The sequence below is a fragment of the Mya arenaria genome, chromosome 1 (genome assembly GCF_026914265.1).
Source record: "Mya arenaria isolate MELC-2E11 chromosome 1, ASM2691426v1".
NCBI lineage: Eukaryota > Metazoa > Mollusca > Bivalvia > Myida > Myidae > Mya > Mya arenaria.
Genome location: NC_069122.1, coordinates 46,077,630 through 46,090,542, shown reverse-complemented (window position 1 = coordinate 46,090,542; position 12,913 = coordinate 46,077,630). Strand labels below are relative to the sequence as shown.

The window sequence follows — 12,913 nt, the reverse complement described above, 5'->3', positions numbered from 1 at the left end:
AGATTATCTTGCACAAATCCTTTTGCGAAAGACATTTCAATCCCTGGATAAGAAGTTTCTTTTTCTTCTGATTTTGTATGGAAGCACAAGAATGGCTTTATTCAATCTCCACTTCAGGCTGTTGTGATTGGACAGTTATTGTACCTCAAAAAAATAAACGTAGTGGTTAAGTTTTTCTTACCCTACCTACTGTTTTTAAAGTCTGTTGGTTAATAAACACTTTTCATAAAAATGTGTATAACTTAAATTAGGCCATTCCCCAATAATCACAACAATGTTTTTACATAAAGCCATTAAATAACTTTTGTTAAATTAGATCTATGTTACCAAAACAAAACATTTTTTGTTAGGCCTTCTATAATTGTTCTACAAGTTTAAATCTTGTTTTCAGCTGCCAGATGATGAAAAAGGCTACCCGCTGGAAATGTTCTGTGTGCCCAAACACTACGAACAGGATCTGGAAAACATTCTTATCCCCTCCGGACTCATTAATGACAGGTAAGAAAAATGTTCATCTGATTTTTATAACCTCCTTTTTTAAAAATACCATTTTGGACAAGTTTTATAATCAGCATTATTGCTTATTAGTCACTCAAGAGTAATTGCCCTTAGATTTTAGAAATAACCTTAAACTGTCTTGTCTTCTCAATAACATAAGAAACCTTTGTCCAATCATCTACAAATAAGGTCAAAATGTGACTATTGGCAATCTATCTTAGACAAGTTCATGACCACCAATAATCACTCTTAGTTTTAACACAATCAATCAATGCCTTTTTGAGAAAAAGGATCTTGTTTTTTAGCCTGATTTTCATCGAAAAATTACTAGGTTAAAGAATGGCGAATACTGGGCACGCGCAGGCAGGTTGGTGGGCAGGCGGGTTGGTGGGCAGGCAGGCGCGCAGGCAGGTCGGCGAGCATTAACAATTCCGTGTTAAACTTTTCATTTTATGTAATAAAATCAAGAGTGTTTATCCAATGGTTATCAAACTTGGTCAGACTATTTGTCGGCATGTGATCTTGAATATATATGTATGAATATGGGTCATATCGGGTCAAAAACTGGGTCACTAGGTCAAATCTTTAGAATAAATTCAACTATTTTTATCAAATCTCGATGAAACATAATGGTCAGAATGCTTGTCTGCAATATATCTTGCATTTTTTGCTCGAATATTTGAAGAATATGGGGAGCTTTACTACTCACCCATGCGTCGGCATTGGCGTCACACCTTGGTTAAGGTTTTGCATGCAAGCACACATAGGTTAATATCTCAGCAACTACTTGAGGTATTGCATTGAGACTTTATACAATGGTACACAACCATCCAACCTACTTATTTAACCAAGTTAGATAACTCTAAGTTGCATTTAATGCAAATAATAGGCCTTTATTATTCGACTTAGAAATTCTGGTTAAGGTTTTGCGTGTAAGCACACATAGGTTAATATCTCAGCAAATGAGGTATTGCATTGAAACTTAATACAATGGTACTCAACCCTGGATAACCTACTTAATTAACCAAGTTAGATAACTCTAGTTTGCATTAAATTCAAATAATGGCCCCTTTTTTATTCGACATAGAAATTCTGGTTAAGGTTTTGCATGTTAACACTTTTAACCTCAGCGGATACATCATGTATGGCATTGAAACTTTACACACAGGCTTCCAACCCATTAACCTTCTTCTTTAATCAAGTAAGATAACTCTATCTTTCATATTATATACTTTTTGCCCCTTTATTATGAGAAATTCTGGTTAAGGTCTTGCATGTTAGCACACATAGGATAATATCTCAGCAACTACATGATTTATTGCATTGAGACTTTAAACAATGGTATTCAATTACCCAACGTAATTGAATAGCCAAGTTAGATAACTGTATTTTGCAAATAATGGCCCTTTATTATTAGACTTAAAAATTCTGGTTAAAATTTTCCATGTAACCATATTTATGTTAATATCTCAGCACAACATGTATTACATTGAAATCTAATCTAACAGTGATCCATGCATGTTTCGCCAAAACTTTTTCAATCCTTATACTGAAACGCGGCGGAATAGTCGAGCGCGCTGTCTCTGTGACAGCTCTTGTTTTATAATATGGGTCAACCCGGGTCAAAATCTAGGTCACTTGTTCAAATCTTAAAAATATTTCCACGTCATAAATTCAACATTTTTTTCATATCTTGATGAAACTTGGTCAAAATATTTGTCTGCATAATATCTTGCTTATTAGCCCAAAGGGTCGTATTATGTTATGGCCTCCATCGTCTGTCCATCTGTCTGTCCGTCTGTCCGTCTGTTCGTCCGTTAGCAATTGCGTGTCCGGGCCATAACTTGGTAACTAATAAAGCGATTTTCAAATAACTTTATACAAATCATCACTACAATAAAAGGATGTGTCGCGTGCAATTTCCAGGTCCATACCTCAAAGACTAGAATCACCATGGGGGTGCGTTAGCAAATCCGTGTCCGGGCCACAACTTGGTCACTAATAAAGTCATTTTCAAATAACTTTATACAAAGCATCATTACATTAAAAGGATACGTCGTGCACAATTTCCAGGTCCATACCTCAAAGACTAGAATCACCATGGGGGGGCATTAGCAATTCTGTGTCCGGGCCACATCTTTGTTACTAATAAAGTGATTTTCAAATAACTTTATACAAATCATCACTACATTAAAAGGATGTGTCACATGCAATTTCCAGGTCCATACCTCAAAGTCTAGAATCACCATGGGGGGGGGGACGTTAGCAATTCCATGTCCAGGCCATAACTCAAAGACTAGAATCACCATGGGGGGGCGTTAGCAATTCTGTGTCCGGGCCACATCTTTGTAACTCGTCTGTTAGCAATTCCGTGTCTGGGACATACCTTGGTAACTAATAAAGCGATTTTTAAATAACTTTATACAAATCATCACTACATTAAAAGGATGTGTCGTGCGCAATTTCCAGGTCCATACCTCAAAGACTAGAATCACCATGGGGGGGCATTAGCAATTCTGTGTCCGGGCCACATCTTTGTTACTTGTCCGTTAGCAATTCCGTGTCCGGGCCATAACTTGGTAACTAATAAAGCGATTTTCAAATAACTTTATACAAATCATCACTACATTAAAAGGACCTCAAGCCGAATCTTCTTCGGGCGTATAATGCTCCGTTTCGCGGTGCTCTTGTTTATATTGGTCATCCCAGCTCAAAATCTAGGTCAATAGGTCAAATCTTAGAAAAATCTTTCCATATCATAAATTCAACAACTTTTGTCAAATCTTTATGAAACCTTGTCAGAATATCAGTCTGTGCCTTAATTTTTTTCAGCACTTGTCCAATCGGGCAAATAATTAATGAAAACCACTTGCCCAAACACAATCTTACTTGCCCAAAATAACCAATTCATGCGTAAATATACGAAAACCAATATTTCAATATAATAATAACTTTTAATCAGGATTTGTGAATTGTTGATGAAGAAATTATGAAAACAGAGGGATCCGAATTTCGGAAAAATGCACTTGCCCGTTCGGACAAGCACTTTGGAAATTGGACTTGCCCGAAACAGTATTTACTTGTCCCGGGCTTTGGGCAACCCAGTTAAGGCGAAGACTAGAATATTTGTATGCATAATATCTTGAAAGTTTTTTAATATGGGTCATCCCAGTCAAAATCTAGGTCACAAGGTCAAATCTTAGGAGAAAGAATTCAAAGGTCATAAAAATTCATTAATTTTTGTCAAATCTTTATGAAAGTTGGTCAGAATAGTTGTCTACATGTTGTCTTAAACATTTGTGAATGTGGGTCACCTCAGATAAAAAAATAGGTCACTAAGTCAAATTTTAGGTAATATTTTTCCGATGTCACAAAAAAATGAAATCTAAGATGATAAAGTGTGTCATCTAGGGTAAAAAAATAGGTCTCTTGGACAGATCTTATTTGAAAAGCTGATGTATATATAAAATGTTCATTTTTCCTCACACAAATGGAATAGTTTTTGTTGATCAGGTTATTTGTATGAACGATACTTCTGATAACTATAAATATGGGTCTTTTTGGCTAAAAATACTAGCTCACTAGCTCAAATCCTAGGTTTGCAAAATTGCATTGTCAAATAAAAAATCCGGCTTTAATGCGGCATTGCCACATTGACGTCTTGTTAATTTTTAACAAAATATCATGATCATGAAATTATGATATGCAGTTATTAAATCCTGATTTGGACTAAAGGCCTTTATTATTCAAGGGATTGGATTTTATAGTTTAATATTGACGAAAGTGCAACAGGCTGCATTATTGTCGTATTAAAGCATGTTTTAGTCCTCATAAAAGGATTCAATTCTCTGTGTTTATCTTTCATCTTTACTTGCCTGCACATTGTGAAACACAAATTTACAAAAACTTGTCTTGTCATCAAGAACTTTAGGGAAATCATTCAATTTGTAATCCTAATATTCTTACATTGTTTTTTTCATCTTATGTTTGATGCATCACTGTTGTAACATCTGGAATCTTGTTGAGCTGTTAAGGATATAATATAAGCAATTAAATAAGAATCAAGGCAAAATTTGAGTAATATGTAACATACGGTATTGGACTGACCAATTTATTGCCTATATTGAAGCAGGAAGTATGGGGCTAGAACAACAAAGGCAAACAAAAATAATCAAAATAATAATAATCTTTTCACTGGGCATGCTCTGACGTCACTCAGTGTACTGTTTGATCTTGATTTGAGCAATGTCGGTTAAATTAGTTTAAACTTCACCTTTTGAAAGGTATTAAGTATGAAAATCAAATGCAATTAGTCTTTCTTCAATATTCCTTGTTTTTCCTTGATGTCTCTCTTGATAATAAAAACAAACAGCATAAGTTGTTACCGTATAAATTATTTCAATACTGATAAGAAAAATCCTGCCACTTTAACCATGGTAACCTTGCTCTAATTATAAACCTACCTGCACATTCAAGAGTCTACAGTTGTTATGCCCCCACAAAGTGGCGGCATATAGGGTTGCCCTTGTCCGTACGTACGTACGTCTGTCTGTCTGTCTGTCTGTACGTACGTACGTACGTCCCGAAGATTGTTTCCGATCTAATTCTTGAAAACCGTTTGTCCAATCCTCACCAAACTTTAAACACATGTTTGTGACCATAATATCTTGATCAAGTTCGATAGTCATGGAAATCGCTTTAGTCATTTAGGAGTTACGGCCCTTTTTTGCCAAAAATACTTCAAAAATATATGTTTCCAATCTAATTCTTGAAAAGTATGTGTCCAATCCTCACCAAACTTTACATACATGATTGTGACCATAATATCTTGATCAAGTTCGATAGCCATGGAAATCGCTTTTGTCATTTAGGAGTTACGGCCCTTTATTTGCAAAAAAAGACTTGAAAAATACGTCCCGAAGATTGTTTCCGATCTAATTCTTGAAAACTGTTTGTCCAATCCTCACCAAACTTTTAACACATGTTTGTGACCATAATATCTTGATCAAGTTCGATAGCCATGGAAATCGCTTTAATCATTTAGGAGTTAGGGCCCTCAGATTATCCTGAATAATCATTATGGCTTATTTTCTGTGACAAAAAATCGAAGTGGGGGCATCCGTGTCCTATGGACACATTTCTAGTTTTCTTTAAGCAAATCAACAAGTTTAGTTGATAATTGACAGTTAAGCATGAAGATTATCACAGACTTGGAGAAAATAAAGTGCTGGATTTGCTTTAAAAACCGACCCCATCATAAAAATGAGTCTATACAAAAACACCAGGAAAAGTGTTCCAGACAAAAAGAGACGGTAAACAAGTAACAGCTATTTTGCTGCTACCCGACCGGATTTTGTCCAGACACAAGGAAAGTAAAATTGCTTGCGAAGAATGTATGGCATGGAAATGCCTTTAATATAATGCAAAGTCAACATTGCCGGCTTGAATTCTAAGTAAAATGAATTTTGAAAATAGGGAAAACAGAAGTTACCAAAAAAAGTTTGGGGTGCCAATAAATATTTTCGAGGGCAATTTTATTATTATTTTTTTTTTTCGTTTTTCGATTTTTTGCTGCGGCAAATCTTATAAACAAATAAATGATCAACCTGTTGTGGCCTGAAGCAGTGTAATAATGAATTCTCCAAATGCCATAATCAGAGATAATATACAAGCATTTGTCTCCAGACAAACACATTGAAAAATGATTTATGTCTACACTGTATCTCAGATATTATATAGCCATCCCTGAATGATCTGATTCGAGTAAATCAGTCCCTAGGTTGATCTCTTAGTCTGATTATAAAAAAAATGTGTTTTTGTTCTCTTTTATGCATAGAATAAATATATTATATATTTTTACATTTACAAGTTTTGCAGGTTCACAAATTTCTGATTTAGAAGTATGTACGGACTAGAGCTCAGATCTCGGATACGAGCTAAGATCTCTAGGAGTTTTTCAATAAAACAACTGCATACCTGACATATCTTGGTAAGAATTCTTGTGCATTCACACCCCTCAAAGCTAAAGCTCAGCTTAAATGGTAAAAGACTGCTTGCCTGGCCAGGCAGCAACGTGCCAGTGTGAATGCTATGAGCTTGAGAGGTTTCCTTTTAAGACCAACGAAACTGCCTTATTGATACCCCCATCACACTAGACAAAGACCATGAAGACTGCTCTAGGTCCTGGCAGTTTCGAGGACGTGGTCAAATTCTTTAAAAAATGCTTCACTTAAGTTCATACTACGTCCATACCATGTCATTATCATTGTCTTCTGTGTTCCTTCTATGTTGACCAAATTCTGGCTGCGCCTATAATGTGATGGGGGCTTAATTATTCATAAGTATGAGATTTTCGTAGCTAGAAATTGGCAAAAAGAGGCAAAATTGGATTAGAACCTTTTTTGTTCGATAATTTTACATGGTATCTATGTCTTGTGGCTGTCCTGAGACAAAGTTTTCATAAGACTGTTGACCTCCTACTGAAGTACGGTACCCTTAAGCAAAAGGGTCATCTTCAGGTCAAAGGCAGCATACCACTGAAGTTTCATGGCCCTAGCTCAAAGTTCTTGTGCGGAGAGAGTTTTCCTAAGACTATTGACCCTGTCCTACTGACGTTATGTACTCTAAGTCAATAGTGGTCATCTACTGGTCAATAGAAGCATACCACTGAAGTTTCATGGTACTAGATCAAACCATTCCTGAGTTATGAGTGTGCAAAGTTTCATGAGACTGTTGACTGTGACCTTTGACCTTCTGGTCTCAAAATAATATACTGGTCAAGAACAATCTACCAATGACATTTTATAGTCCTAGGTCAAATTATTCTCAAATAATTGTGCAGAAAAAAAGTTTTCATAAGACTGCTGACTTTGACCTAGTAACCCCCCAAAAATAGGGACATGTACTGGTTAAGGGTAACCTACATGTGAAGTTTGATTATCCTAGGTCACATCACTATAGATTGATAGTCCAAGTAGAATCCTGAGGTATTGTGCAGACAAAAAGTTTGTTCCGGACAGACAGGCTCTGGTTTTGTGAAATAGTTAAATCTGCTAAAAACACACTGATTCAAAAATATCCGACCCACCAACCAAGTCTGTTATTACTTGAATGAGCCTAATAAAAAGTTTTCAAAATTCCTATAGAAAAAGAACAGAGAATATGGATAACAATGTTCAGTCTAGTCTTTCATGATATCTTTTACAGCTGCTCTCTCATAGTTTGCCAGTTTTGACTTCTTTTTTTGTCTCAGAATCATCTGATTTTGGCATTAATATGCGTTCAATACCATCATGTAAGATAACTCACTAAAGAACATATCTTAACTGCCAAAAAATCTCATTTTTTTATTATGCCCCCCTTCGAAGAAGAGGGGTATATTGCTTTGCACATGTCGGTCTGTCAGTCAGTCGGTCTGTCGTTAGACCAAAGCTTGTCCGAGTGTTAACTAAACAATTCCTGGACGTATGGTCATCAAACTTGACATGAAGGTAGGGTTAGACTAGTAGATGACCCCTGTTGATTAAAGGGCTTATGGGGTCAAAGGTCAAGGTCACAGTGACCTTAAATAGTAAAATAATTTTAAAGTTTGTCCAAGTGATAACTCCACAATGCCTCAGACCTATGGTCATCAAACTTAATATGGAAGTTGGGCCTGACCAGTAGATGACCCCTATTGTTTTGGGGGGTCATCGGGCCAAAGATCAAGGTCACAGTAACCTTGAATGGTCAAAGGTTGTCCGAGTGATAACTCAACAATGCCTGCACCTGTGGCCCTCATACTTGACATGGAGGTTCGGGGTTATCCGGCCAAAGGTCAAGGTCACAGTGACCTTGAATGGTAAAAGGTTGTCCATGTGATAACTCGACAATGCCTGCACCCATAGCCCTCAAACTTAACTTGGAGGTTGGGCCTGACCAGTAGATGACCCCTATTGTTGTTGGGGGTCATCAGGCCAAAGGTCAAAGTCACAATGACCTTGAATAGTAAAAGTTTGTCCGAGTGATAACTTGACAATGCCTGCACCCATGGCCCTCGACTTGACTTGGAGGTTTGGCCTGACCAGTAGATGGACCCTATTGATTTTAGGGGTCAAAAGTCAAGGTCACAGTGACCTTGAGAGCAAACTCGACATTTTCTGAAGGTTGGACCTGAAGGTTGGACCTGACCAGTCGATGACCTCTCTTGACCTTGGGGGTAATTGGGCCAAGGTCAAGGTCACAGTAACATTTAACGCAAAAAGTTAACAAATCTTCTCGCAGTGATATCTTAAGAATGCCTGAACCTATGATCATCAAACTTGACATTGAAGTTGGGCCTGACCAGTAGATGACCTCTCTTGACCTTGGGAGTAATTGGGCCAAGGTCAAGGTCACAGTAACATTTAACGCAAAAAGTTAACAAATCTTCTCCTAGTGATATCTTGAATGCCTGAACCTATGATCATCAAACTTGACATGGAAGTTGGGCCTGACCAGTAGATGGCCCTTATTGATTTAAGGAGTTATCGTGTCAAAAGTCAAGTTCACAGTGACCATGAATGCGAAAATGTTTCGAGTGATAACGCGACAATGCCTGCACCCATGGCCCTCAAACTTGACTTGGAGTTGCATCTGACCTGTAGATGACCCCTTATGATTTAAGGGGTTATCAGGTCAAGGTCACAGTGACCTTGAACGAAAAAAGCTTGTCTGTGTGATAACTTGTCAATGCCTGCATCCATGGCCCTCAAACTTGACATTTGGATTTTTGGTGACCAGCTGATGACTCCTATGGATTTTGAGGTCGTCATAACACACTCTATCCTCACACTTTGAATGGTCATAACCTTAAAACTGCCTCAACAGCATCCAATGTCAGTGACAAATCAGCTGTCATTTAGGTCCATGCATATTTCATTCAATTGTCCATATAATCGTGACAACATGGCGCTCAGGGGGGCATAATGTTTGACAAACATCTCTTGTTTGTCAAGTGCTAGTAACGCTTTTAGCCATAAAACATCATTTTCGAACGTATATATGAAATTTGCAATTTGATCTTTTGTCAGCAATCTTTATATCACTGGTTTCCAGACATTAACACAAAAGTTAGCTCGTACCTTGACAATAATTAAAAAAGTTGTTAACACTGTCAATCTGTGAGACTGCAGCTTTAGAACAGTACTCCTTTTAGTTTAAGCTAAAATGACTTTTACAAAATCCATATGTATTATTACCATTTTATCAAACATGTTTTCAGGATTGAAAGGGTTGCTCGTGACATTGTAAAGGACAACAATGACGAGGGTCTGGTTGCCCTTTGTGTGTTAAAGGGAGGATACAAGTTCTTCACCGATCTCCTTGACAAGATTAAAATGCTGAATCGTAATCTTGAACACTCGGTTCCTTTAGCTGTCGATTTTATTCGCCTTAAAAGCTATGTGGTATGTATACATTTTGTATTTATCTTGAACATATTTAAATATATTTTTATTGTGTAACTTTCCTTAAGTATCTGATGGGAACCTGATAGTACCTGGATGGGTTTTTTTCCAGATGCTACTGTTCACAAAAAAAAATTGGAAAAACATCCTTGTCAATGAGTTGAATTAAACAAATCTCCTTTTACCCTCTAATTTCCATTGTTGACTAAGTAGTTCAGTCAGACTCAACATTTCAAATAAGGCGTGATTTATGTCATTTTCGAGGTATGAACTTAGTTGGGCTGGTTAAATTGTGATGACTCAAAATATACTTTAACCAGCCTAACTGCATTCATTTCCTCGATAATGACATCAATCACACATATTATTACATATATTTACAGTAATTCTTTCTCACCAAATGATTTTTTTTTCTGATAGAGAGCCTAATACAATGAAGGTCATTTGTTGATAGTGCATCCACTCAAGCTGCTGATGTCATGCATATATATTTATGTCTCACCCATTCATGGGGAGTCATATTGTTTTTGCCCTGACTGCCGTTCAGTCCGTCAGTCAGTCTGTACATCACACTTCATTTCCGCTCAATAACTAAAGAACGCTTGCACCCAGGAACTTCATACTTGGTATGCTAGTTGATCATGACTAATAGATAAACCCTATTGATTTTGAGATCACTAGGTCACAGGTCAAGGTCGCCGTGACCTTGAGGTAAAGAAACAGATTCCGCTCAATAACTAAAGAACCTTCGGGTCCAGGAACTTCAAACTTGGTATGCTAGTTGTTCATGACAGGTAGATGATCCCTATTGATTTTGAGATCAAAATGTCAAAGGTCAAGGTTACCTTCAGGTAAAAAACGATATATGTTCGCAGTGACCTTAAGCTTAAAAATGGCTTCTGCTCAATAACTAAAGAACGCTTGTACCCAGGAACTTGATACTTGGTATGCTAGTTGGTTATGACTAGGAGATGATTCCTATTGATTTTGAGATCAGTAGGTCAAAGGACAAGGTCACCATGACCTTGAGGTGAAGAAACAGTTTCCGCTCAATAACTTAAGATCCTTTCGGTCCAGGAACTTCATACATGCTATGCTAATTGGTCATGCATAGCAGATGACCCCTATTGATTTTGAGATCAAAAGGTCAAAGTTTAAAGTTACCTTCAGGTGAAAACTGATATGTTGCCAGTGACCTTAAGCTTAAAAATGGTTTCTACTTAATGACTGAACGCTTGTACCCAGGAACTTCATACTTATTATGCAAGTTGGTCATGACTAGTAGATGATTCCTATAGATTTTGAGATCAGTAGGTCAAAGGTCAAGGTCACTGTGACCTTGAGGTGAAGAGATGGTTTCCGCTCAATAACTAAAGAACGTTTGCACCCTGGAACTTAATACTTGGTATGCAAGTTTGTCATGACTATTAGATGACCCCTATTGATTTTGGGATTACTAGGTCAAAGGTCATGGTCGCCGTGACCTTGAGGTGAAGAAACGGTTAGCGCTCAGTAACTAAAGAACGCTTGCACCCAGGAACTTCATACTTGGTATGCAAGTTGGTCATGACTAGTAGATGACCCCTATTGATTTTGTGATCAGTCTGTTAGTCAGTCAGTCAGTCTGTACGTCACACTTTGTTTCCGCTCAATAAATAATAAATGCTTGCCCCCAGGAATTTCATACTTGGTATGCTAGTCAGTCATGACTAGTAGATGACCCCTTTTGATTTTGAGATCAGTAGGTCAAAGGTTAAGGTCGCCATGACCTTGAGATGAAGAAACGGTTACCGCTCAGTAACTAAAGAATGCTTGCACCCAGGAACTTAATACTTGGTATGCAAGTTGGTCATGTAGATGATTGCTAATGATTTTGTGATCAGTAGGTCAAAGGTCAAGGTCACGATGATCTTGAGCTGAAAATAGGTTCCCGATCAATAACTGAATAACACTTGCGCCCAGGAACTTAATACAATACAAACTTCGTTTACATTTTCCAAGATGAATCAATAACACTTTTTTCACTTCATTTAATTTAATACGGGTGAATAATCCAAACTTCACTGTTGGTTCGTCTCCAGTCCAAAATTACAAATTTCATGTCCATCACTTTTTTTTCTCAGCTACGACCACACAATAGGGGAGACAAGTGCTTTTTCAAAAAAAGCAATCTCTAGTTTAAATCATTTATAGCACAACTATATTGATAATAGAATGAATGTTTATTATTCTTGTTGAAAGTTTTGTATAGATATATTGAAGACGCATGTTCAGTAGAAATCATCATTTATATACACACAAGGGGCTTATACAGCTATGCAAAAGCAGATACTGATCACTGGTAGTTAGTCACACTTGATTGACTCTGTCATCGTCTGGGTGATGGGTAATTGTCACAAAAATTAAGTGTAATTGGTATTTGATATATGTCGCTCAAAACATGGCTGATCATAGAATTTAGATGATTTTAGAAAGTTGGTTGAATGGGGGAAATTAAGGGTCTTATTTAGCATGCAGGGTGCTCAAAAAGACACACACTTGATGTGTCTTATAGAACATTTATGGTATAAAAACAATTTTACATTGTTGTAAAAAAAAAAAACGTGCTAGATTTAAAATTCTTTAAATGAACAAGATTTTAATAGTGTCTTTTTATGGTTATAATTTTTTCTGTTTTTGTTCAAGTCTGTTGGAGTTACCACCATTGTATGTTGACAAAATCTTACTTACTTCACTTTACTTTGGTTGTTCACTTGGATTTTCAAATTATTTGATATTTGAAAAATAACCTTTATAGTTGGAAAATAAAATGATTCCTTACTCTTTTTAACGAGAATATTTCATTCAATCTTTTCTGAAGTACTGTTGGTTTGTTCTTCTGAACTGATATTTTTTAAACGGTACCATTTTTTATCCATGAGTAGCCATTTCCCGTTACTCATGTTTATTATACTGGTATTTGTTATGTGGGTTTTGCTGCTTATGTTTCC

General features: G+C 36.8%; 1 protein-coding gene across 1 annotated transcript in view; it reads left to right on the top strand.

The window, feature by feature from the left end:
• The window catches only part of LOC128229081 (hypoxanthine-guanine phosphoribosyltransferase-like), a 42,350-nt gene that overhangs the window by 11,234 nt on the left and 18,203 nt on the right, over positions 1–12,913 (top strand). The window contains exons 2-3 of the mRNA XM_052940743.1: positions 392–498; positions 9,740–9,923. Coding sequence (XP_052796703.1) covers positions 392–498; positions 9,740–9,923 — 291 coding nt within the window. The remainder of the gene's footprint in view (positions 1–391; positions 499–9,739; positions 9,924–12,913) is intronic.